Genomic DNA, 26,987 nt, shown 5'->3' on the forward strand with positions numbered 1-26,987 from the left:
ATGCTCAGGAGCCAGGCTGCCACGGAGGGTGTCGCCAGGCAGGAGGGTGAGCTGCGCCTCACAGCCAGCAGCACATCCCGCCTCACCTGCACACCTGAGACTGCGCAGAATGCTGCCCTGCAAGAGGAATCTGAGCTGAGCTGCACCTGGAGTCAGTCCGTACTCAGCTGCTGTAAAATGGCTTGTTCCCATTTTCTCTGCCCGAAGCTCAGCTGGGGGCCGCCGCCTTGCCCATGGAGGCAGAGCGCGGAGACTGAGAGATTGAGACGGGGGGCGGGGGTGCGAAGAACCGCTCCCAGTCCTTCCGATGCCTGGACTGGGCTGGACCGATCACCGGTGAGGGGGTTGATCTCTGGGCGCTCAGCAGCATCTGAGTCTTCCAAGACCTCCACTTCCCCTATATCAGATTGATGGATGGATGGGTCGGGCCCAGAGCTCTGAGGAGGGGAGCCAGAGAGAGGAAAGGAACTGGGCACACCAGGGTCAGGAGAGTGGACACAAGGAGAGCTTCCTTCCTAGCCCAGAGCCGGAGAGCCCGGCTGGCAGTGGAGTGGGTGGGGTCTCAGTGGGCCCCCGTTGCTGGGGCTGTGCAGAGCTTTGGGGCTCTCTGCCTCAGGCTTGGCCTGGCCCGCAGAAAATCTGTTTGTCATGGTGCGGGCCACTGTCAGCCCTGGAGGTCTGTTCTGTGTGGTGAGGAGCAGACTTACTGGAGAAATTATGCAGCGTGACTGAGAAACACAGTGAATGTTCAAATTAAAAATATTATCACAGCGAAAGACACATTGCCGTTCAGCTCTGTCAAAATCCCCACCCCCCAGGCTTTGAACACACTCATCCCACCACTCGCACCTCCTTCTGAAGCAGTTCTGGAGTCTTCTTTCCCGAGAGTCTTTCCGAGGTGTGATCAAAGAGCGCTGCTGCTGAGTGCCATCAGAAGGAAAAGCAGCACGTACACACAGGACGCCGTGCCTCAGCCGCCTTACCCAGCACGTCTGGCTCTGTGCCGCTTCTGCCTCTCCCCCGAGTACAAAGGACCACGAAAGGGAAATGTTTTTAATCTCCTCAAGACATCAAGGCAGCCGGAACAGCACCGCTGAAGACGCTCAGGAGAGAGGATGCCGGAGCTGCTGCACGAAGCAGCGAGGACGGCGGGAGGAGCGTGTTCACAGCGAGGCAGGACTTTGAGGAGGAGGACTGGCAACGTGTCCTTTACTGTCACAATTTCCAAAGACGGAAACAGTCTGTGTTTCTTGACGACACCTGTGAAAGGTCCTTCAGGCCCGTGGCCCGCGCTTCCCGAAGCAGCTGCTGCACACAGCGCGTGGGTCTGAGCCTGGCCGCTTCTCCTCCCCAGCGACTGGCACCCATCAGCGGGTGCCCTGGCCAGCTCCTCCCCCACTGCCTGCGTGCAAGATTCTGCTTCACCCCGGCACCCGGGACCCTCGCTGCGTGTCCAGCTCCTGCCACTGCTTCCCTTGCCCGTAGGACTGGGGGCTCAGGTGGCACCACGTTCTCACACCCAGCGCGGCCCCTCTGCTGTGTGTGTGTGAGCGCCCCCTCGCTGAGGCTGCGTGGTGCCTCCTGCCAGCCTCAGGGTCTGGGTGGGGCTTTGGGGGGCCTGGGCACCCCCCCCCATGAACTGGATGTATTTCCAGGCATGTGAGTGGGCCTTCGGGCACATCCAGCAACTCCTTTGCGGATCTTTGTCACCATCCAGGCCTCTGCCCTGTGCCACACCCACCCTAGCCCCTTGTCTGACTCAATCCTGGTCACTAGGCCTTGAGCTTCGGAGCAGACTTCACCTGCACGCTTCCCTGGATACCGTTCTTCTTCCTTCCTGCACTGGGGTGGACAGTCCCACGCCCCTGGGTGCACACCCTGCTTGGTGTTTGCTCGTGACCCAGCTATCCCTGTCCTGGGCATTTCCCTGAGATAGTTAATGTCATCATCCTACAGCAACACACACCTGTGTTTACAGCTGCGCAGTTCACAGCAGCTGAACTGGGAAAGCCTAGATGCCCATCAACAGACGAAGGGGTAAAGAAAATGTGGTATTTATGCACACTGGACTGCTATTCCACCATAAAGAAGGATGCATTCTAGTTATTTATAGGCAAATGGGTAGATCTTGAGACCTCAGTGTTAAATGAAGTAAGCCAGACCTCAAAGATTAAATATCAGATGATTTATCTCACACAAGAAATCCAAAATGCAAATAAATTGAAGGGTAAAATACAGTAGAGGTGGTAGGAAACAGGGACAGAAGTTTTGGAGATGAGACAGGGGATCAGGAGAAGGGAGAGTGATGTATGGGGGGATGAAAAAATGATCAAGATACAAATATGTATATCTAGAGAGAGAGAGAGAGCACCAAAAACATACACACACTTCAGGAAAAGAAAAACTTACATAAATATTTTAATACTAAATTTATTGAGACTTCCTGAGATTAACACAAGTCACCATTGGCCTCTACAATTACAAGAGATGCTCAAAGTGGTGGCACCTTTGGGTGCGGAGTGTGCAAGGTCAGAGGCGTAAGCAGGAACAGGCACAGGTGCTCCTGGAAGGACCCCAGTGGGATGAGGGTCCCAAGGCCACGCCCAGAAACTGAGTGCAGTTTGTAGGCAGAAAGCTAGCATGGGGTTGGGGTCTGGAGAGAAGAAACCGCGGGACCCGATGGAGCAGTCTGGGGAGAGACACAGAGAAAGCCAGAGAGAGTACCTGCCGCATCTGTAGCTTTAAGGGTAGGACAGAGGAAGGCCTGTGGCCTCCCCAAATTAGAAGGCTAGTCTGGAAGTGGGTGCAGAGGCAGTAAAGAGCATTGCAGTGAGGAGCACTGCAGTGAAGAAAGCCTGTGGTCTTGGGGCCAGGCTGAGAGCTAGGAGTGAGATCACTGGTGTGCTCACCTGTGTGTGCACGCACATGTGTGCTTACGAGTGTGCATCTGGTTATGTGTGACTATGGGATTTGCATTCATGCATGTGCTCTCTGTGTGCCAGGATCTGGCAATCCCAGGAGCAGTGGGGATGGTGCAGCGCACCAGGGGTCAAAGGCCAAAGGTCAAGGAGAGGAGATGGGGAGAAGGAGTGGGTGGGCCTGGAGGGAAGCCCGAGTGGGTGACACAGGGACAGCGTAGGGCTGTTGGCTGCCCCAGTAGATGCAGGGGGGCAGAGGGACTAGAAACGGAAGTGGTCTGGGGTGGCCCTTGGTGGGCAGTGACCTCCTGGAGCCCCAGGGAAGGGGACAGTCAGCTGAGCAGGGACCGAGAGGCCGTGATGCCCCATGGAGAGCAGGTGAGGAGTGGAGGCTGCTGCGGCCACTTCGCTGAGGACTATGTCTCGTGGGCTTGAAAAGATTTGTTTTGGAAACTTGCATTTCAGAGATTAGTCTTTCCTGAGAGAATGGTAAAACTTCAAAGTACCATCACACGTTCCTCTGCAGCATTTAAATAGCTTCTGATCACGGCAGCTGTGCATGTCCACTTCTCCAGGAACTTCAGGCCATTGGCAGTGAGCCCGGTAAACGTCCTAATGTAGGAAAGAAAATTGCCCTTTTTCACTGAAGTGTTTTCTGTGAAGATCTCTCTCCTGTTGACTCAGTCTCAGGGATGTGTGTGTGCGTGCACGCGCACATGTATACACATGCAAGCGGACGTGAAATGTGTCTGTGTGTGCTCCTTTATCAACTGACACTTTTCATATTCTGTGTGTCAGGCCATGTAGACACAAGGCACATAAGGTGAACCAGTTGTCCCAGTGAGATGGGAAATGCACATGTGTGGCCCCGTTACTGCACGGGGCGTTGCTGAGGGAGGAGAACTGACAGGGAAAGGAGGGTGCGCGGTGGGCCGCAGAATCGAGACGTTTAGACGCTGTCTGTCCTCCATAAGGTGCTCCGTGGCAGGGTGTGCTGGAGGACATTTTATCCACACCACAGCAGTCTCCCTGCTCCTTGAGTCCTTCCTGCCCTTGGAAGCAGAATTAGTAATGGTGGTGACGTCGCATCCACTCTGCCCTGTACTCCCACGCTCCATGGCTCATGTGGGGTGGCAGGAAAGGCAGCTCCGTGGAAGCCAGGGTCCTGGGGTGTAGACTTGGGTAAGAAGTGTGGGCCACATGGTGGCCTCTGTGGGAAAGGTGGCTGTCTTGAGGGCTTGATTGCGGTAAGAAAAACATTTCCTTAATCCTTTGGTTCTGTGGCCCCCACTCACCTTCGCAGCTGTCCTGTTCTGCGACACACACACAATGGCTGGAGCCACGCCCCATAGCATCACTTCCCGCCAGGACCCTCTCCTCCTAGGTTGGGCCCAAGCCTGCCTGCGCCTTTCCCTGTGCTTAGAGGTTCATCCTAAATGGCCCCAGGCTGCTGGCTTCTTCCTGCTCTGAGGACCAAGCTTCTCCTGGCCAGGCGGGCTTGGGGTCCGGTGGAGTCCCCGCTTCTTTCTCAGGACAGCATATCAACCCCTGAGTCATGTGACGGTAGGTCTTGGTAGCCCCAGAGGAGAACTGCAGAGGGAAAACCACGGAATCTCTGCCCAGGGACCTCCCTCCTTTCCTATATCTGGGATGTAAAATCTAAGCACCCTCTGAGGCCTCTCTCAAATGCTGTGTGTGTGTGTGTGTGTGTGTGTGAGAGAGAGAGAGAGAGAGAGAGAGAGAGAGAGTGTGAGAGAGAGAGAGAAAGAGAGAGAGCGAGACGGAGAGAGAGAGTTTTCTGGTTTCCCAAGGGCACAGCCTCTCTAACCTTTGGTCATTCTGTTATTTTTTCTCTCGTAATTGTTCTCATTAGTTTCCTCTCACTTCCTAAGAATCCGTAACCCTTGAAGTCGGTAACAATGCAGAGGAGACGACCTCCAACAAACATGTTGAATTCAATGGGAATTAATTAGTTTCAAGGCACTCCCAGGACATTGGACCCTTTCACGCAATGTCTTTGCTGCAGTATTTTTTGGTTAATTAAAAAAATTAGATTAACCCCAATAATTACTTTAAGAGTGATTTGTATAGTTTATTGATTTAACTTGAAGCCTATATTCATTTGCCAACATTTTTTAATGTGGAACCAATGACTTTAAATTTGGGTTCACTGATTGAAATTCTAGGTTTTCTTTCTTGCATTAATCATACTCATGATGAATAATTTAGGATTTCCAATTTGAGTTTCAACATGGAAGGAGAACTTATAAACAGTTGGAATGCAATTGGAGTGCAGTCACTGTCTATTAAAATTCCTCCAGTTCATAATAATTGTCTCTATTAACTGAACTGCAATTTTTTAGCCTTATACCGTCCAGTGTAATAACTGCTGACCTCATGTGGTTACTGAGACCTTGAAATGTGGTTAGAACACAGTAGTGACTCAGGGCAGAAGTGTAAAATGTACACTGGATTTCCACAACATCCCAGAAAAAAAAAAACATAAGAAATCTCATTGTATATGATATGTTAAAATAATAATTTAGGTGTGGAGTATAGGGTTACATATAATGGGTTATTAAAGTGAATTTAATCTGTAGCTTTTTATTTTTTAATGTGACTGCTGGAACATGCATGCCCACTATGTGGTTTGCATCTTATTTCTATTGGATGGCAACGCTTTAGTGGGTCACGATATTCATTCTTCGCAAAACACTCAGTGCCACTTTCATAGAGACAACCTGTCTTTCCGTGTTTCCTCAAGTATTTTAAATGTACTTAATATTAAATTGCATAATTATAGTAAGAAGTGCAACTGTCATGATAGAGTTCGGAGGAAACACACTAAACTTTGACACACTTGGGCGTTAAAGGAGTGAAAGTTTGCGGGCAACACAGGGCCTCACTCATGTGCTTGGTGCCACAGGCCTTCGTGGGCAGCTGATCAGGAAGAGGCAGCTGCACTTCCCTTGGGGAAGCTGCCACATGGAGGCTGTGCAAGAGACCTACCCCTGGGCCTCTGGTCCTGGTGTCTGAGAGAGCAGAAGCTGGAGATGATCTCTTTGTTATGCTGTTTAAATGACAATCTCACAACTCCTTTTTCCATACACTTTCCTGACACCCTCAGAACTGTATACTTGAGAAATGCACTTGGGAATATTCTTAGGAAATTGAAAGCAAGTTTTTTCTGCTATGGGAAAGCCAAGAAGGTAATAGTTATCCTGATGGAAGGGGTGACATACGGCCAAGTTTGTATTCTACAGACAAGTGATCCCTTATCAGGCTATTAGGCAACTGATGTTTGCTTAGCTTTGGACTCAGGCTGCCCTCTTGGAGAGGAATTTGAGCCTGGCCAGAGTTGGCCCCAGTGTAGTCACCTTCATCCCAGCGACTCCAGGGTGAGCTGTGGGTGATGACGAAGACCCACTCCCATGTGTGAAGACAGACTCTCACCAGTCCTGCCTGGCAGAAGGTCAACAGTCTGCAGGTTGTGTGCTGCCCGTGTGCATGTGAGAGAGGCACCTGCTTCTGCCTCTGGCTTGGGCAAGAGACATGAGCTGTCTTGTCTGCCCTGTGGGAGGGGATGGGTGATGTGGAGTGCACACCCCTGGTCCATGCACGTGGCTTCTCTGTGCCTGGCAGCACCTCTTAGTGATTGAGCGCCCACACTTGCACCTGTGAGGCTCCCCTGAGCCAGATGCACGACACCTGACAGCACCAGAAGCAGGGCTGGAGGCAGCCTCCCTCTGGTCATCTCTCGCATGACCTCTGGCAGAGGACGTCCTCCCTGAGGGTCCAGTGCTGAGGATTTGGGTGTTTTTAGCCAAGGCAAATGGGGTCATGAGGATCAAACCCTGCCTTGAGCACGCGGGCCCCTGAACGGGCCGAGGGGGAGCATGCACCAAGTGTGACTTCCGGGAAAGGGTTGTTCTCACCAGATCCTCTGTGCAGGGCTGCTGGTTTGCTTGCAGGTGATGACAAAGAAAATAAGCCAGAAAAAAGTACAAGTGCAGCGGGGCAGGAGGTGAGAGACCCAGGCCTCTGCATCTCCCCTGGTCTGGCTGCTCTTTCGAGGCTCCTTCTGGAGGACATGGAGGCCTGGGCGGCACATCAGGGTGACACTTTGAGGTGTCAGAAACAAAGTGGCCTGCAGTGCATCGCCCTCCGCCTGCTCACCACGGGATTCCACAGCAGGCAAGGCGAGCTCCGTCCCTCACCCCAGCTCCATCCCGCCCCCGACTGGACTCCCAGTCCGTGTGCTTGGTGGCCACGTCCGGGTTCACACATCTCCCCTGCGCTGGTCCTAGCCCCCCGATGAGCAGGGGAAAGGCAGGCCACAAGGGCAGCCTGGATGCAGCAGCTCTTGAGCAGCAGGAGCTGTGAACTGACTGGATTCTCAGCTGCCCGAAGGAGTGAGAGAGGAGGGGGAATCAACAAAACTAGGGATGATGACGTTGTGAGAAATACTCTTGCAACCGGCTGTCCGTCCCAGTCCTGGGAAAGGAGGGGAAGCGTCTCAGTGCTGCTGCTCAGGTGCACTGCAGGCTTCTGCCTGTGTAAAGCTCAGGGGCTTTATTCTCCACTGTGGCTGAGTGCAGCGCGAATACTAGTGGTGCAAACGGTCAAATGAGTAATGGAGCGGCGCATGCGTCTGCAGACTGCCTCGCGCGTTCATCCTCAGCCTCGTGGCCTCTCTGTGGCCGGGGGCTTGGGGCCGTGATTTCAGTTCCACGCTGCCCCTTTATTCTTTGAGGAGGTCACCTAAGGCCACACCTGGCCGTTGTGAGGGGATGTGGCTTTCTAATGGATTAAATCCGGAGCGGCTCTTGCGAGAGCTCTCCCTCATACACTGTGTGTTTCCTGTGCTCACAGCAAGCTCTGTCCGGTCCACCGAGTCCACAGCAAATTTGGGGACAGGTGGCCATGACCTCAAAGTCATTGCCCAGCACAGTGTGCGTAATAATAGCGGTGCTGGCAGTACTCATATCGCTAGTGGTGATGGTAATAGTGGTGCTGGCAGTACTTATATCACTAGTGTTACAGCTGTGTTCCAAGACTGGCCGGACACTTTTACATATATGTGTGTGTAGATATATATATATATATTTGGCTATATGTATATATATATAATATAATTGTATTAAGTATATATAAAATTATATTATATATTATATAATATATATTTTATTATATATTATAATATATTATATACAATTATATAACTATAAAATAATTATATAACATTATATTATATATTATATAATATATATTTTTATATAATTATGATACACATACTTCATGTATATATGCTTTTGGAGATGGGGTCTTACTGTGCGGCTCAGGCTGGCCGCCAGCTCCTGGGCTCAAGAAATCTTTCTGGCTCAGCCTCCCAAGTACCTGGGACTGTAGGTGTGAGCCGCTGCACCCACCTAAGTTAACCTTTACCAGTCCAAAGGCAGAGTATGGTTGCCCTTGTTGCTCAGATGATGGAAAGAAGGCGTAAAGAGGTTAGGCCTTTGCCTAGGGCTGAGTTTGGAGGTGCTGGGCCTGGATTTAATCTGGATACTTATACTCTTAGCGTTGCAATGCTTTTACATCACAAGTATTATAAAGTTATTTTAAAAAACCCAGCATTTCAAACAAGGGACAAAATAAACCCAGAAAAGTCCCAAGACCAGTTTGCCACCTAACTTCTTGGTCTCCCAGTGCTGAGTGAAAACTGCTGAGCCTGCAGTCTGGAAGAAGGGTTCAAAGCCAACACGGGACAGGGCCTCAATGCCGGGAGCTGGCGCCTTTAAACCACTGCAGCTCTGAGCTCCAGGACCAGAGTCCAGCTTGTTCATTCCTGGTGAAATGCCAAGACCTGCAGTCCCTTCTGCCGCTGGCAAGTGCCAAGTCTGCAGTAGACGGGGTGTGGCTGCTCACATAATTCCCCCACCTGGTCCTGGAGATAGCCTGGCATATGAGGTACAGCCAGAAACTGAGGGTCAGAGAAGAGGTGGGCAGGTTCGGGAAGTGTCCACTAGGATCTGCATGAGACTCTGGCCATCCAACAGCCAGCTCCACTCACCACGTGCCTTGGCCAAACCAGCCGATGTAACAGGACCTCTGGATGATGTGAACATGGCCACACCTACAGTTCTGCTCGGGGAACGGAACCTGAGTCTGACCCATTTTCTTACTGAAGTCCGGCCAGAAGGACTAGGTCTCAAAAGTGGAGGATGAGAAATTTGGTCAGCTATGCAGGTGTCTTTATTCATTCTCTGTTGCTATAACAAAATGCATGAGTCCAGGTGGCTTACGAGGAGCAGACATTTGTATGCTATCTGCTCACCACTGGGCTGCATGGTCACATGGTGGAGGGCATGGTAGGGAGATGGAGCAAGCTCGATGTCTCTTCCTCTCCCTATAGAGCTCAATGGCCCTGGGAGCCCCACTCTCACGGCCTCATTGAATTCTAACTCCCTCCCAAGGACCCCATCTCCAAGTCCCGTTCACACGTGGACTAGAGGACTGAGTTTCCACGATGTGGGTTTTCCAGAAAGATAGCACAGGTAGACTGAATGTCAAGGGTGTGAGGACTCTTGCTACCCTGACCCATAAGGCTGGTTTCTTATTATACCTGGACTGAGTGTGGAGGACGCTGCCTAAAGTCTGAGCAAGAAGGAGGTGTTAGATGTGCAGTCAGCTTCCCTCAGATTGGGGAAACGGCAGGGTCAGTGGCGTTCAATGCTTAACACATACATTATAGAGAGAAGAAAGGGAAAAGTGAGACCTATAAATTGCAAAAGACTTAGAAGACATAGTAAATCTAAAATAATAAATAGGTGATAGTAAGTGACTGAGATTAAGGACGTACATGTAGTCTGATGGATGGGTAGTAATCCTTAAAAAGAAAAACAGTACCTTGGTTCACAAACTTCTTTCCATGGCTCTGGTCCCAAACCAAACTGGACAAGAACCAAATCAAATTCAGTGGTTAGGTTCATGGCTGACCTTACGGGGACATTTGATTTCGTTCTTGTCCAGTTTGGTTTGTGAGCAGAGTTGTGGAAAGAATTCAGCTCATGAACTGAGGAGCCACTGCGTCCAAATCTTCACCCACCAGTATTTGTAGACATAATGGATTTTAAAACGTGGGGTCTTCGTAATCGTAGTTAAGTGAAGGATTGGGGATGAGACCGTGCTGGACTTAGGTGAACCCTCGGTTAATGAATGGTGTTCTTGTGGGGGAAGGGAGAGGGTGTGAGGGATCCAGAGGCAGCGGGAGAGGCTGTGTGAAGTCAGCAGCATGGACTGGCGAGCAGCTGCAGGACAGAGTGCCAGGGGTGCCAGCTGTTACCCAAGGCGGGGAAGGAGGCCTGGAACAGAGCCCCCTTCAAAGCCTCCGAGGAACCAGCTCTGCGAACACCTTGATTTTGGATTTCTGGGCTCAAAAACCACAGAGAACAAATTTATGTTGTCTTAGACCTTCATTTAGAGGCAATTTGTTCTGGTACCTCTGAGAAACAAATACACGCGGGCATAGCAGGAAGTATCACACGGAAGTGCTTCCCATGAAGGTCAGAAGTATCTCCTGTGCCAGCAGGGAACAGGGCTGGGATGAGGCGCATGGGAAGCTTCCGTGGAGGCCGAGCATTCCTGTCCTGGATCCAGGCCGTGGAGCTGGGGATGCTTACATTGCAGTTGTTCTCCTGTGGTTTTCTTAGTTTCACATTTGTTTTCCGTTTCTGGGTCCTGCTTCCAATACACATTTTAAAAATTCACATGTAATCTGTGGCTCCATCCCCTTATAAACTCCTGTTATTCTTTCTAGAAGGAATTTACATCTATTGGGTAATTTATCCTTGACAAGGTATGTCTTCTAGTTTTTTCTTAATTCTTCCAAATTAATATTCTGTCATTTAAAAACTCTCACGTGTGTCTCTCAGATTTCTGTGGCTGTGACCAATACCTGATAGAAACAACTGTAAAGAAAGACAGGTTTGGGGCCGGGGATGTAGCTCAGTGGCATAAGCACCTGCCTGGCAAGCGCAAGGTCCTGAGTTTGATTCCTGGTACTGGAAAAAAAAAAAGACAGGTTTATTTTGAGTCATAGTTTCAGAGTTTCAGTCCATGGTCACTGGCCCCTCTGCCCTGGGCCAAGGATGGCACAGTATACCATGGCAGGGGTGTGTGGAGGGAAACTTCTCACCTAATGCTGCCTTGAAAGTGAAGAGGTAGGGAGGAAGGGGTGGGGTACTAGTATCCCTACCAAGGCTGCACCACGATGACCTCACTTCCTCCCACTAGGCCCCACCTCTTAAAGGCCCACCACCTCGCAAAGCACCAAGCTGGTGACCAAGCCTCTGCTACATGGGCCTTTGAGACACATTTCAGATCTGAACCCTAACACCGTGTATCAAAGAAATCATCCACTGTGCTTACTTCTTAAAAAATCCTCCTCTATCTTTTTTGAAGAAGTGCCTTTCACTATTAGTCTGGATGTAATGGATCCATCCCACAGGCATGCCATTGGCCTTTGCTGGTCTGGACACACCATTTAAAAAAGAATATTGAAGCAATTTTTCCAGTGCCTTGTTTTATTCACTATCCATCATAAATGATGCATACTTGGTATCACAGGTGACCTTTTAAAATATGTTATCAAAATGGAGGCTAAAAATAGCACTCAGCATTTGTCCTTGGGGTTTTAGTGCTGTCTATTATCTGCTCCTCACTTTTCACCTACTGAGGATGGAGAATGCTTTTGGACCCGCTTGCTCTCTCCTTTTGGGTGAAAAAGAAAGCACAGCTTTCCTGGTCACCTCTGTACGTCTTACTACATACACCATTTACTATTTGTCCACTCCATGGCATTTGAATCACAATAAAAATCATACTCCATTTCCCTGGAACTGTACTGAACTTTAGCAAGTAGCTGCCTAGCTCATGACTGATTTGCCCGTCTTTGGAAAGGAAAAGTTCATTGCGTCACGGGCATGCAGATGTTGAGTCACTAATACACTGCATAACCTCCTCCCCAGATGGACATTTTGAAGGCTGATCAACAGAAATGGCAAAGAAAAAGCAAAACCCTAAATAATTCCAGGCCAGCTACGTTACACACCGGCTAACATGCCCCTCCTCTCCTGTCAGTATCAAGGAAATACATGATCAGATCCTGGAATTTAGCTCCAGTTTTCCTTCACTTGGCCGTGTGAATTGTATAATTTCTTCTGGGCTCTTGGTCTCAGCTTTCTCAAGTAGTCTCTGCGCAAAGATTCTTTTGTTCAAATTAACCCCCTTGAAAGTTCTACCTCTAGAACAGGTATGAGCGGAAACGCTCTGTGTGCGCGTGTGTGCACGTGCTTGTTGAAAGTGGTGGGGAGGGAAGCAAGGCCTGATCAACTGCTTTTTGTCCCCGACCATGGGGACAGTACAGAGCCATCCCTTGGGCTAACTGATGTCATGATGCCCATCTATTTGAGGCTGTCCACTTGTAAGTTCATTTTGTGGGTTTAGTCATAGATAAGACCAGTAAAATGCTAATGAGGAAAATGCTGCTCTAAATCTGTTTTTGTTTTAAACATGCTATTTTAAAATCTTAAACTGTTGGAATTAGAGGAGCTGAGAACTTAAATATGTTAAAAGTCTCAGCCACATATGCACAGGGTGCCAACTTACAGTTTCCCAGAAGGGGATGGCATGGTCAGGCGCCTGGTTCTGGCTTTGGGGAATGGACTCCAGGGTAAGAAAGAAACCATTGTCTGCCCGGTTGGTGTGGGCAGATGTAAACGCAGGTAATTCTCCAGATCCACTCCCCGTCTGAGCAGTGGTCACAGCGGTCCTAGATTCTTATACCAAAGCTGAAAAACTTCTATCTCGAGTTTACAGAAACCCAGCTCAATTGAACACACAGCTGCGTGGAAACTGGACCATCACAGGCTGAGAGCTTGCTTCTCGTGCACCCAAGGTCAGGCAGGCTGAGGGTCTGGAAGCTGCACCCTACGGCAGCACTGCACATCTAAGAGCACACTTACTAACATGTAATGAGAAGTACAGCTTTGAGCCCAACCGGAGGCCGGGCCGACTTCCAGCATCGTCTTTCTTCCCCCGGAAAGTAAGTTTTAATGAGGACAAATTTCCTTCGCCGAGTTGCTGTTTGAGCCTCATAAGGACGAGTGTCACTACATTAAGATGGCCTAGCAAGTGCGCCTCCCAGCCACTGACCCTCAGTCTTCAGCATACGGCTCAAGGTTGGAGACTGTCAGTTCCATGGACGAGCACCTGGGGGCCGTTAGATGGGACGATAAGGGTCACAGCGTGGGTTGGCCCGGGGAGAGTCGGTGTGTGCTAGTCTCCTCTGTCTTTGCCACACTCTCTGGCACAACACGAAGGTCTGCCACCCTCTGACCCAGTTGCCAGTTTCCGCGCAGCTGTGTGTTCAATTGAGCTGGGTTTCTGTGGACTCGAGATAGAAGTTTTTCAGCTTTGGTGTAAGAATCTAGGACCGCTGTGACCACTGCTCAGACGGGGAGTGGATCTGGAGAATTACCTGCGTTTACATCTGAGCTGCTCCCCTGGTCAGAGCAAGGGAATGTGCAGGAGGTGCGCTTATGACAGAAAGTTATTCATCCAAACTTTGAGTTTCTGAGCATGTGGAATGAATAGAAGTTGCTAGAACAAAGAAGATAAAACACTCCCATTACTGAGTTACGAGGAGTTTGCTAAGGTCATATGGGTGATGTTTCTTTCTCAATCAACAAATAAAATTAAATTTGTATATATTGGTTATGTGCAACATGATATTTTGACATATGTGTGTATTGTGGATGGCTATACCAAGTTAATTAGCATATGCATCACTTTTCACGTTATCTTTTTTGTGGTGAGAACATTTACAATTTACTCTTTTCACATGGTTTACTGTCACTGTCTTGAGCTTCTTCCTCCTGTGGAACTGAAATTTTGTGTCCTTTGGCCAACATGGCTCTGGTCTCCCCACCTCCTGGGATCTGTCTCTTGAGCTATTCCAATGCAACACATTCCCTCACAGAACCCAGGGCTGAATCTGAAAAAAAAACTGCTGTTTCGCATTGACATCGCCATGCCTTCCCCAGAACTCTGCATAGCTTTTCAGAAAATTAGGGAAAAGTGTAGCTGGTGGCAGACAGCGTCACGGTGACTTGCTCTCGATTGCTCGGGACATGTTTGGTAGGGTCCGGGGTCCTGCTGTCACCACATCCCACGAAAACAGGGATTTCAGAGGTGAATGTTTTGGGGTTGATATTCTACGTCTTGCCACTTCGCAGCTACACCACCTTCAATGACTTACTGAACTGCTCTGGGTATCACTGAACTTCTGCATAGAACAAAAGTGATACATACTTGTTTCTCAGTTCCCGCGTGGCACAGTGCAGTGTGGTCCGCCTCTAGTTCATTGCTTTGCTTGCACAGGGGACATTTCATATTACTCAGCAAAGGACGAGGGCAATGTGCGCTTCTTTCCCAGGATACTGAAAGACTGTTTTTCTTTTCAAGTACCTTTTTCTTTATATCAGAGGGATAATTTTCTTTGTAGAAACCATGATAACACTGGTGATGGTTTTGTGGTGCTGGGATGGGTCCAGGGTCTCACGCACTGCTAGTAAATCTCCAGCCTGAGACTGATTATTCATCCCTTCAGGGTAGGGACCGGCTGTATTCTTCGGACAGGTTTTGAGTGTCTGTAAGCGGAGTCACTGTGGAAAGGGGTAGGAGTGCAAGTCACGGATAGCGGCTGGCTGGGACTTCCGCTGTATCGAGTCTTGCAGGATCACTGCTGAGCAGCAAGTACTGAGGAAGTGTGGTCTAATCCAGGGCTGCTGCGCCGACCCCTGGGAGAGGACGAGACAGCTGGGCCTGGACTGTGTGACTCAGGACCCATTCTAAGGCTGGCGTGCTCTGTCACCAGACACCTCGCTGGGCCTGTTCGCCATCCTCCAGTGGGAATACCAGCACTGTTGCACACTCCACTGAAAGAGTGCTCAAGAGAGAGCAGCCAACAATCACCTTTTAGAGCTTCTGTACTTGCAATTTTGCCCACTTCCTCAAATGTCCCCATAGCCGTCACCTGTCTTCCCGGCCACTCACGCATGTGCACGGGGCAGTAAGCACCTGAGCACGGATGTGCAGGTCCCAGCTGGGGTCCAGCACCCAGGAGCCCTGTCTTCCTGTCCCAGCTCTCCTAACTGTAATGAAGGTCCTTTCTGTGGCCCTTTATGGCCACGTCTTCGGCATCTTTGTGCTCTTTGTTGGTGATTTAGTTGGCAGTTCAGCTCCCAGCCCATCGCCAGAGCTCGGCTCAGTGCTGTCCTTTAGGGGAGGAAGCCTGTGGCATGCCTGGCAGAGGAAATAAGTGTGTTAGCAGATGCAAGTGCTGCTGGGCACGAGTGCAGTACTAAGGCATCAGCAATGTGTCCCAGAAGAGCTGTGGGAATGGAAGCACACATCAAGTAAGGCCATGTATTAGTCATTTGATGGAAACACTGTCACCAGACGCCCCAGGAACCTGCCTGGATTCTCCTAGGACCAGTGCTTTAGCATTCACCCAGTTTTCATGCTGACTTTCTGACAGAAGTACTGCAGATAAGATGTCAGTTACATATAAATCTCTATGTGGCAGTGTGCTAAGAGCTTTGCATGTGTTTTTTATTTTAACGTACAAGCAGCCCAGGAAGGTAGGTGCTATAAACACTCCTGGTTTACAGGTGAGCAGATTGGTGGACACAGAGGCTAATCAACTGGCTACGGTCTCCCAGCAGTGAGGGAAGAGCTGAGGTTGGTGCCCATTGTGAGCCAAGGTGGCAAGAGGATGTTTTAGACCAAAGGGTGTTTGCAATAAGAGGGTGGGATAAAAGATTCAAGCTGGAAGAAGGGAGCAGGCCCCGGGCCAGTTACCAGCATCAGGGACATGCCCAGTGGACGGGAGCTGAGAGCATGTCTTATAAACTTTGGGGAAGGAAAGCATGGTAGCTTACACTGGCTATGGATAAGAGGGACGGACAGGGTGAAGAAGGCAGTGGTGGGACAGGTGGGTAGTGTCTACAGGAACTGTGGCTTCTGGATTGTGTGGGGTCAGTAGTCCGGAAACTGTATGTTCTAAACAGGGTGTGGTGTCTGGTGGTGGACTAAGCCAAGCATCAGCATGAACTGTTTCATTGCCAGTTTTACATGCAGTTGTTAACAGATTAACTTTTCTTGTCTCCCAGACCCTTGATGTTTGCAATTAAATTTAGTACAGCTCGGAATTTTCAGATGCCCAGAAAAGTTTCTTCAGATGTATAACATGGCTTACCATTATTGTTCCTGACTTAGCGATGTTCAGTCCCTGTCACAGTAATTGGTACTGAAATAAAAACCTTGAACCATGGATAGTTGCCTTGGAGGTCAGCCCAATCTTGTCAGCAAGATGGCGCCAAGCTGCCAGCCCATAAGTGGGGTCATTTGGACCCCTCTGGTCACCTCGGTCCCTGGCGATGAAGTGACAGGGCCATGGCCTGAGAGCCAGCCTGAGATTTAGTTGGACGTGGCTGCCTTATAAGGAAAAGGAAAAAAAAAACAACAAAAACCCAGGAAAAGAACTCCTAATCCTGTGTCCCAGGGTTCCTCACTCCGAGAATACGTCCCTCCCTCTGCGCCTACCAAGAAGCTTTCAAATCAAAGCCACGTGTTGTCAGCAATTTATGAATGTGAATAACGTGATTTACATTTCCTTGATTTAATATAATGATTAAGCTTCTTTGTACTTTGCTCCAACTCACTGAAATGAAACAATACATTTTCTTTCAAATCCTTTGTCCTTTATTAGTAATTTTCCCCTTCCAAATTTGCTTGGCTTTGGCAAATGAAAGGAAGATAAATTTTGCTTTGATTTGGTCGCACTGAGAGCTCTAAGGGGAATCAAAACATTAGTTAAACAGCCCGAGGGAGCTGAGTGGGGAATAGGAATTAAGTTAGCCAGAGCAAATTACCTTGTGGCTGTAAATCAACAGGGGTTTAGACAGATGCAAGGAAGTTATTTCTGCTTTCAAATAATCATTTTTGGTTTTCAACAATAGCACCATGCTGTGCTCCCATGGGCCTTTGGTTCTCCACGCCAGCCCTTAATTAAGTGTCTGGGATCGCCATGCTGTGGTGATCGAATGGCCACGGCTCCCTCACCCTCCTCAACTTTGGGTGACCCAGAATTCGCCCCTGAGCGAATTTCTCATTTAAGAAAATATAAAAGCAAAAAAGATGGAAAGAGAGGCTTAGAAAAGTCTAACTAAAGGTGCAGAAGGCAGTAGATTCTTTGAACTAGAGATGGGAAGACAGCCTCCACCATCTGGAAATGAAGGAGCTGGAATGTCCCTGCTGGGAGGCTTCCTGAACTGCAGCTACTTGGCTTGGAGAGGAAGAAAAGTGGAAGGGGAGGAGGAGGAGGGATGCTTGGGGATAAGCCTGGGCAGAGGGAGGAGGCATGCCGACTTCCGGAGGGAAGGATGTGTCTTCCTCTTCCTTCCTGCCCATCCTGGTCTGAGCCACCAGTGGGAAGCTGACACTGGCCACTGGAGCTCGGAGCATAGTTCTGGATCTGTGAGTTCAAGTGAGGCGCTCAGCTCTCTGGTCTCCAGCTCCTTGTGTGCAGAACGGGGTGAGGGTTCTCTGCTGTGCATTTCTCAGAGGACTGTAGGGGGATCAATTAAGAACACAGGAAAAGAATGCTGCGTGATGCTGAAGATGTTGGCAGAAGTGAGAACTTGAGATACCTGATCTTGGTCACAAGAATGGAGTTTCTGGACCTGGCTTCAGGTCAGATTCACTCAAGGTGAGCTTTAAAAAAAATATAACTCATTTCCTTTAGGCCACAGCCTCAGACTGTCAGGGATAAGGCCTGAGGTTGTCCAGACATCAACACACAGCAGTGATAGCAACAGAAACGGGTTTGGAAATGAAAGAATAAAAATGTAAACTCATGAGGTGGTGATGATGATGGAAATAATCACTGAAGTGGCCTTGCAGCGCCAAGTGGGGTGATCTTGCTAGTACAGGGGTGACTGATTGACATCTAGCCTCCCACAGGCTCTGCATAATAGGAGCACGGGGCACAGGTTTTGTTAGAGGACAGATCCCGACTATTGAGAGCAGTCCTTTTCTGCAAAGGAAAGGGAAGAAAATAAACACATTTTAGGGGCCTTTTCTGTCCCATGCATGAGGGGCCTCCTGAACTCCCAGGCCATAGCACCTAGGCCTGGCTGCTCCCCGAGAGCCAATGACAGCTGGGCTAGACCAGCGCACTGTCTTTCTGAGCAGAGCTGGGGTTCCGTGCAGCCTGTGGTTTTTCCTCCGTGTTGAGCTGGCTCCTGGCTCCCAGCACGGCGCATGAACAGCCCTCCTCCATGGAAGTCACGGTGCTTAATTAACTCACTCTGTGAGAGGCTCAGAAGAGACAAGACATTATGATGGAAGATTTTGCAACCCCAAAAAGAAGCAGAAATGTGTGGCCTGCGCTTTAGTCTAAGATCAGTGCAGGATGAGCCTGGATCACCGTGTGCAGCTCACCCTCACCGCTGGGACGGGGCTTGCAAATCGGCTTCCACTGGAGTCTAAGATCAGAGTGGCTTAGACAGTTCTGGTCCCCACCGCAGCTCACTCACTCTTTACAGATCACAGCTGCCAGTTTTAAAGGAGCCACAAACAACTGCGTACTTGCTGCTCAGTTGGGCTGTGAAGAGTTCACACGGGGCCTCTCTGCAAAACCACTGCTGTTAGGACCACATGGGTCACAGTGGGACGCTTCGAACCAGGGGTCTCCAAGAACATTAGAGACACGTTGCAGATGACATCGCTTGCTTCCAGTTGCTTTACAAGCCAAGGGATTTTAACCTCAGTATTATTATTTTTTTTTACCTTTTAATAAAGTAACTCCTGGTTGAAAAACATCCATGGGTAAAAAATAAACCTGAATCAAACTGTGCACCCTTCCCTTGGGTTGTGACAGAGAATGTGAAGAAATGGACCACCCTAGGGTCCGGTCAGGAGAGCAGGGCCCCCGTGAGGATGCAGGGGTCAGAGACCATTGAATGCGAGAGAGGAGGGCCGCATGAGGAGCTTGCCTTGTGAGTCTGTGATCTCCCAGGCTCCCGTAATCACCATGGTCAAGTAAGTTCAAGCTGTTCTGCGATCGTTGATAATGACTAGAGTGGGTGTGCTCACTCGGTGATGCTCAAGGTGCAGTGCAGTTTCTCCTGCTTGTTGCCCTCTGTCTTGGTTACTTTTCTCTCCTTGCTGAGACAAAACACCCAATGCCCAAAATTAAGGAAGGCTTACAGTTTGTGGAGGTTTCAGTCCATACTTGGCTGGCTCCGAGGCAGAAGATAGCAAAGCAACAAGAGCAAAGGGGGGAATGGCAGTGTATGCAAGCCTCTTTCCCTCCCTTGTATTGTAAGCAGGCTGCCCCCACCCAGGGGGCGGCACTCACATCGTTAACCTTCTAAACTTCTCACATTGACACAGTGAACAACACCCTAGAGCAGAAGGGCGTGTCCTTTACACCCCAGGGTGTAGAACTGCTGAGTCACTTAGCCAAACCTGTAGACTCCCCAAGTTGACACAATGTATCAACCATAACACCCTCTCTAGCAGAGAAACACCTCCCTGCTCCACTCCTGTGCTCCCCTCTGCATGAGCCCCGACCTTGTTGTGGGGAGCGGGCTGCAGCCTCCTGACAGCCCCTCCAGCCTGCCCACCTTGCCTGGCACCTCCTGCTCCTCACGGCTAGCTGAGCCTGGATCCAAGCCACCCCTCCTCCTGCAGCCCCCACCAGCCTTGCCCTCCCCTGCACAGGCAGGACCTTGTGCTTCAGCTCTGCTTGCGAGGAGCTGGGAGAACAGACCCTCGCCTGGCCCTGGGCTTCTATTCTGGGTACTCTCATTTCAGGAAAAACCCTCAGAGTTTTCAAATTGCCTTTCACTCCTGCATTCCTCTAGTGCTACATAATCCATTCTCTCTTTTTCCATCAGGTTTTATAAACTATTATTATTTTTAATTTATATTTTTATTAGTCCATGCTTGCAGTGCATAGTGATCACATTTTATGGAGCAAGTTACCAGACTACCCTTGCAGACAGCCAGCCGACACTGCCCTTGCCTTCCCCTAAGCCTGGGCAGCTTTGCTCTTCCCGTTGCTTCTCTTGCCATGCTTGCTGTGCCATGTCTACACTGGCTTATGCTGGGGCCACACAGGCACACGGTGTCCTTCACCTCAGGAGCAGGAGAGGACTTCACTTGACCTTGCTGTCCCCAGCTGGTCCTCCCAAGGGACTGTGGTGCGGAGCTCCCCACCTGGAGCATCCTGCAGGCTGGGGTTTTACCAGTCAGAGTTTGAGAGTCCTGGTGTCCTCAGCCTTCAAGGTGGCCAGAGGGCACCACAGGTGTGGCCATTACCCATTTCCTGTGTGCTGTATGAAAACAGTGACCTTCCATGTGTGCCACGGGCAGCAGGCATCTGGGGAGCCTACTAGCACCATTGCTTTGCTCACAGTTGCAGCTTCCTGTACAAAACACTTGAGGTAATAAAAAGAGGAAAGGTTCATTTTGGCTGACAGTCTATGACTGATGGACCCCGTGGCTTTGGGCACCCACGTCATGGAGACAGTGCGTGGCAGAGGAGGCCCATTACCTCATGGCCCAGAAGCGAGGGAGGAGGAAGAGGAAGAGAGGGGGCCCCATATCCTTGTGGAGGCCACGCCCCATGACCTCACTTCCTCCCACCAGGCCCCTTCCTGAAAGTTTCCCCCACCTCCTGATGGTGGCCTGGGCTGGGGTCCGAGCCCTCAGCTCGGGGGCCAAACCACAGTGCTCAGACGGTAGAACTCTTCTGGCTTCCTAGTGGCAGGATCCAGCTTCCTTCACCATCTCCCGCACTGCAGTTCTTCATCCTGTCTCCATCACTGGCCACGTGACTCCATGTTGGCAGTTCCTTCCTCGTCCTCTCTGACTTGCCCAGCACCACGTGCTTCCCGCATCCTCCTCCTCCCCTCCTCCACCCCTCCTCTGACTGTTTGTTTGAGGTCCCTCACCTTAGCCTTTGCACTCTCCCCATTTCAGAGGTGAAGCCCTCCTGCCTGGCTTCCATTCCCGTCTCAGCGGGGAAGCCTGTCCAGGACCTGCTACCAGTCCTGCCCTCTCCGAAGCCCCCGGGCTCCGCAGCGTCCACTAGGCTGCTGATCTCGTGTTGCCTGTGGTCCCCATGTATTCCGTGTGTTCCCGGCCCAGCTCAGGGCCTGCCCAGCTCCTGTCTTTGTCGTCTACCTCGTGACTTCCTTGGCATTTGGGCTCCTCCCCTCCACATCCTTTACAGGACACAGCTGACCACATCTCCCTCTGACTGGCCCCACGCTGTCCGCAAAACGGCTCGGATCCTTCAGCGTGGCGCTGGCGCCACACAGGGAGCTCCTGGCCTCAGGGCCAGCCTCCTTTTCTGCCATCCCAAGGGAGCTTTGGGGGGCCACCGGGACACAGCTATAACACACTGCCATTGTTTTATTCTTCATTAGTTGTCCTATTAATTTTTTTAAATTTATTTTTATTTCTTAAATTTATTTTTATTTTTTAATTTATATAATTTTTTGGGGGGTCCCAGGAATCAAACTCAGGACCTTGTGCTTGCCAGGCAGGCGCTGTGCCATTGAGCTGTGTCCCCAGCCCTAGTTGTCCTTTTAGAGCAGTTGAAATCAGATCGTTAACTTAGCTTCTTCAGCCTAATTTGCTGTGTGAATGTGCATTGCTTGGAAGAAAGGGCTCGCTAGCCGGCGTTCTGGAGGGCTGACGATGCACGTCTCCGTGAGTGCATCTTCAGAAACCTGACCTCGAACCCAGACAGCGCCATAGCCGGGAACTCTGCCCTGCCTGGCTGTAAGCATGCGTGTCCTCCTGTCTGCAGTGTGGACCCGCCCCAGCCTGTTTATATTCTTCTGTCTGCACACACACAGGATCCAAAGGTCATGGAAGGATCGGGGTTTTTTCATACTATTTAAATGAGCTAATGCCATGCCATTCACTTTGAAATCTTTGGGCTTCTAGAACTTGCAGGGCTCTGGGACAGCACACCTCAGCAGACAGCAAGTCCCTGCCAGAGGTCCCAAGTCCTCAGGGACCCCGAGACCTGTCCTTGGGTCCCCCCAGCCTCCTCTCCCCAGCTGGTCACAATCCCGTTTCCTCTGGCTGCCACACTGGTTCCATGTGCCAAGGGACGTCTATTCTATTTAGGTTTCTTGACAAGACTTTCTGGAAGTATTTTCAGCATGCAGATTGCCTATTCCCCTTGTCACACTGGGTGGCAATTAAAAGGGCTCTTAGGAAACTTGGAAGGAGGTCAGTTCTCGCACTGGGTCCTCAATACTCCATGTCGCCCTGACTGCACTTAACAAAACTGGGCCTTGGTGCTTGCCTGTCCCCGGCAAACTGGAGCTTAACCCCTGCCCACCCGGCCCGTCCTTTCCGGGGCCAGGTCTCTACACACAGGGCAAAGGCTCAGGGGGTTCCAGGCGCTGGGGGGAGGGGAAAGGCATAGCAGCCGCCCTCCCTGGCTCCTCACCCCACACAGGATGGGGGTGATGTAATATCGTGTTTAATACGCTCACGGCCCTGAAATAATGTGTCTCGTTTTAACCATAAAAGTCCTTACCACAAAGAAATGTGACTGACTTCTACAACCTCAAAATGTGTTTCCCCTCTAGCTGGATGGCTCCAGAGGGTGAGGGGCTGAGAATTCCGGCAGCACTGTGCTCGCTGGTGTGTTTTGGGTCTGTGGGCTGACACACAGTGGACACACGCTTGACTCTCCCGAGATACCCTGTCATCTTTGTTAGGTGGGGGCGACTGCGTGTGCAGGAGTGTGAGAGGCCACAGCCAGGTCTCACTCTTCCCTTCCTTTTTATTTTCACACAGCTCGGATTCACTCGGAGTCACCCATGTGGAGAGAAGCTGGGGACAGAGCCGGGTGGGACGACCTTGGCCTGGGCCCTGCACCTTGCTTTGGGTAATAATGCAATGTAGTCTGGCAAGTACCCCACAGGAGGGAGTGGGGAACGGCCTCTCCCTGGAGCCACCGACAGCAGGAGCAGGTGCTGAACCCCTGGTGCCCCTCGGCTTCCCTGTGGGTGGCGGGGAGGGCCGGGGACCGAGCACCTGCTGTTCTGCGAGGAAGCCGTGCCTGCTTTTCTGTACCCTGTGCTCAGCCCAGTCTGGCTACCCACGGCGGGGCTGGCCAAGCCTCTCGCCTCTCCTCCGCCCTGCAGTCCCTCTCCCTCACGGGGTGGCAGTGGGCAGCACAGCCTGGGGTGTGGCTTTGGGCCTGGAACAGAGGAATAGGAGAGGATAGGTTGCCACCGAGGGTGCCAGCTTTGGCCAGGGCTGCAACCTACCTGGGCACATTCCTTCTGGTGGCATCCAGGGGCGCGGGCTGTGCTCCCAGTGCAGTGCTCCTTGGCCTCCTTCTGCGGGACCAGCTCCCGCAGGAGGTGGGAGAGATGCCCTTGTTCCATCCAGCGCCCCACACATGCCGTCGTTTCTGGCAGCAGGTCCTCCTCCACTGCACAGAAGAGGCAAGCCGTACTCAGCAGGGCTCAGCCGTTTGCCCCAAGTCTAACATTCTTTGGTTATAAACCGGGGTGGGGTTGGGGCTGGCTGGCACTCACCCCCAGAGCCAAGGACTCATCTCTGACCCCACACAGTGATGTCAGAGGAGCCACCATGGGAGAATTTACACCGTGGAAATTGACAAGAGCACTGCAAACCAGGGCGTTTCTGTCCCCACCGCAGAGCTGTTGCTTAACATTCACCAGAACACCAGATCAGCCCTTCCCTGTGCCGTGCGGTCCTGGGAGCCGGACATCTGCACGCATGGCTGGGCTGAGTGTATCGGGGATGTGCTCCAGGGTGGGCTGGGAAGCTGGCACACGCTGAGACCAAGTCCCCGAAGGAGAAGCCCCTGGGGTGGATGTGCTTTGGCCCCGCTTGCTGGCTGAGCACACGAGATCTTCCCCGGAGGAGATTGGGAGTGGGGACCCTGCAGATGCCGCAGCTGGCTCCACAGGGAGAGTGCAAAAGGTGCGGGACAGCGGGAGTCCACGCCCTGAGGTCGGCCTTGGGAAGTCCATGATACTAAGGTGTGGACCCAGGGCAGTGACCCAACATCTCCTGTGGCGGACGGCTGCATTCTTATAACACCCGGCAATTAGCAGTATGCCTCTGCTTGTCTGTTCTCCCCACTAGGAAGCCCGCTACAAAGGAGTGCAATACTGAGTCCAACTCTACCCCAGAAGCACCTGCTGCTGACACTGAAGAGAAGTAGAGTGGTGAAGAGAAGGGGTCTGAGTCTGGTTCACATCCGGCCGTGCTTTGAGCTTGAGGTTCTTACGTATCAAGTGTTCAGGGTCCCCTCGGTGGGATGGGAACGAACAGCATTCTCTCTCTCACAGACTTCACACAGGTGCTCAGCACAGTTCTTGGTCTACAGCTCAGCAGGGGAAGTAGCTACTCACAGCAGCGATGGACAGGGAGTGGGGCTTTTGGTGCTGTTATTACGGGTATTTAGAAGCCCCACTGAGGCAAGAGCTACACGATTAAACAGTCACACCTCAGGGGTCAGGCGGCAAAGAGTCTGGCGAGGCCACCAGGACTTGGGAACGGCGGCTGCCCGCGGGTGTGAAGGGAGAGCCCCAGCCCCGGACTTGTTCCAGAGACAGTCCCTCGGCAACAGTGTCATCAAACAAAGGGAGGACAGTGCGTGGAGCCCACGAGGGGTGGAGGAGGACCGGGACGAGGAAAGTGCGTGGAGCCCACGAGGGGTGGAGGAGGACAGGGATGATCAGCGCCGGCTGGCCTGCCCTGTTCCTGTTGATTTTCATGTGGGTGACAGTGGGGCAAGGACCCCTGCTCGTGCCTGGTGTTTCCAGGAGCCGTGGCACCATGGGGAGGGGAAACCCTTTGGTTCGGACAGAGCTAATGGAAGTGGGTTGTGTTCAGGGCGCCCGGTCATGCAGGGCAGTTTCCTCTCTGTTGGCCTCAGTGTGGAAACGGGTGCCTGCTTATCACATAATAAAAACACCCTTGAGGACAAATGCTGCACCACTGACTTTCCAGCCTCTTTGAAGAATTCCCCAAGTGTTGAGGGACTTTGGAATTAGACTGAGAAGCTTACATAATGACTAATTTGGTTGCTGCTCGCTGTGCCCCCAGAAGACGGGATTTGTCTGGATTTTTCCGGGCGTTGCAGATAGGGAGGTGTGGCCGACCTTCTACAGAGCCCAGACTCCCAAAAGTGAGGATGTTACTGGAAGGAAGACTGCCTGGGAAAGTAGGAGACTCCGCGACTGTCACTGCGAATCAGCTTTCTGCGTGTGGGCGGCTCCCCCCACGCCCGGCAGGCCTCGACCCCTCGATCCTGAGAAGCCCTCAGAGTTCTGGTGAAATCCCATCACACAGTGCGAGTGCCTGCTTTCAGGTGGTCCCAGAGTCCACGTTTCATTTCTCCCGAGTCACCAAATGATGCAAATTAATTTTGTTTTTTGTTCTCACCTCCTGCCAAAGCTGTTCCAATAGGTGTTTGCTCCCATTCCTCATAGTCTTGCTGGAACCGTGGTACCGAAGACTGAGGTCTGGGTATTCTAACAGCACTACAGCCCTTGCCTTGTGGAATAGTGCATTTTGAACCAAGGTGACATGTTGCATAGCTTTCTGTGCCCATGAAAATAAATGGCATAAAATTTCCACTGTGGGTGGGAGAGGTTATTGTTCAGTACAACCCGACCGGGGCCTTGCGACCTCATTGTGAGTGCTGTGTTATGCCAGGAACCTGTGTCTACCTCACACGTCCTCGTGTGGCGCAGACAGGATGACTGTTCTTTTCCTGAAGGAACCACATGTTAAGAATGATGCTTATGAAAATAGCACCCACACTGCTCATGGTCCTGGGTTCAAATCTCCTTTAGATTGGAAGGAGCTGAGCAGGGTGACCATACTCACCGTCCCCATTCCCATGCTGCTCCGCTCCTGCTGGGTCTCACATTCCTCGACCCAGCTCACACAGCTCAGCTTCCGAGGAGCTCCCTGCAAGGTGGGAGCTGTGCTGAGGGGCTAGGCCGGGTGCGGGCACATGGACTGGTCAGGCTGACAAGCGGCTTGGTGCTCAGTCTGAGAGATCTGGCCACATGGCTGAGCACCCTGGATGGGCGTGGGCACAGCCACCCTCCCCGTGGCCCAGGCCGAGGGTCATGTACTCAGGCAGAGCCGAGGCCGCTTCTCTTTCTCCTGTGCAGACAGCTGTGACCCTGCAAGAGGGGCTTGGAGAGAAGAGGTCGCAAGAGAGCGCTTCACACAGTCGCACCGGAGCTAGAGCCAGGCCTTGGTGTTGTCTACACTGTACCTGGACCTGCATGTCAGGACCTCCGTGTTCCTACAGAGTCAGGGACCAAGCTGGAGAGGGACCTGGCTCGGGGTCTGGCTTCAGTGTGCAAAAGTGCAGAGGGCAGGGGTCTGAGCTCTCAGTCTACGTGGCTCCACTGGCCAGGTAAGCACCCAGGTTAGGACCTATGCACATTTTTAGAGAGATCTTAGGCCTTTGTTGAAACAAACGCTTCTTCCTTTGGGGCCGAAATATAACCCATGTGCGGTGGGAGTGACTCGGGAACTCACCTGATCGTTCCGTGTTTTGCCTATTTCACCAACTTGCTTGAAGACAGAGCCTTGGCAGCCTAAGCACAAAGAATCTTCAAGATGGAAGAGAGGAGTAAGGCAAGCGGTGTGCTTGTGGGCTCTGCGAAGCCACAGGAAGGCACAGGGAAAGCTACGGGGACAGAGACAGAGGCTGGAGTGACATGCTGGGAGCCAAGAGGCACTGGGGGCAGTCGGCATCCACAGGGGCCCCGGTGGCTTCTCCCTTGGTAGCTCCTACCCAGACCCTCAGCAGACACCCTCACCTGCACTATGGACACCCTGACCAGCACTGGGGACACCCTGACCTGCACTGCAGATGCCCTGACCTGCACTATGGACACCCTGACC

The 26,987-nt window shown here is 51.5% G+C and overlaps 1 protein-coding gene across 1 annotated transcript; it reads left to right on the forward strand.

Moving 5' to 3' along the window:
- Positions 1-26,980, forward strand: LOC106147111. Its single transcript, XM_013507019.1, has 6 exons — positions 1-151; positions 1,068-1,269; positions 1,355-1,481; positions 17,707-17,748; positions 22,872-22,962; positions 24,198-26,980. The coding sequence occupies exons 1-6, from the start codon at positions 1-3 to the stop codon at positions 25,109-25,111; spliced, it is 1,527 nt and encodes a 508-aa protein (XP_013362473.1). The 3' UTR covers positions 25,112-26,980.
- The last annotated feature ends 7 nt before the right edge of the window (positions 26,981-26,987 follow it).

The sequence above is a fragment of the Chinchilla lanigera genome, unplaced genomic scaffold, assembly GCF_000276665.1.
Source record: "Chinchilla lanigera isolate Chin_1 unplaced genomic scaffold, ChiLan1.0 scaffold00119, whole genome shotgun sequence".
NCBI lineage: Eukaryota > Metazoa > Chordata > Mammalia > Rodentia > Chinchillidae > Chinchilla > Chinchilla lanigera.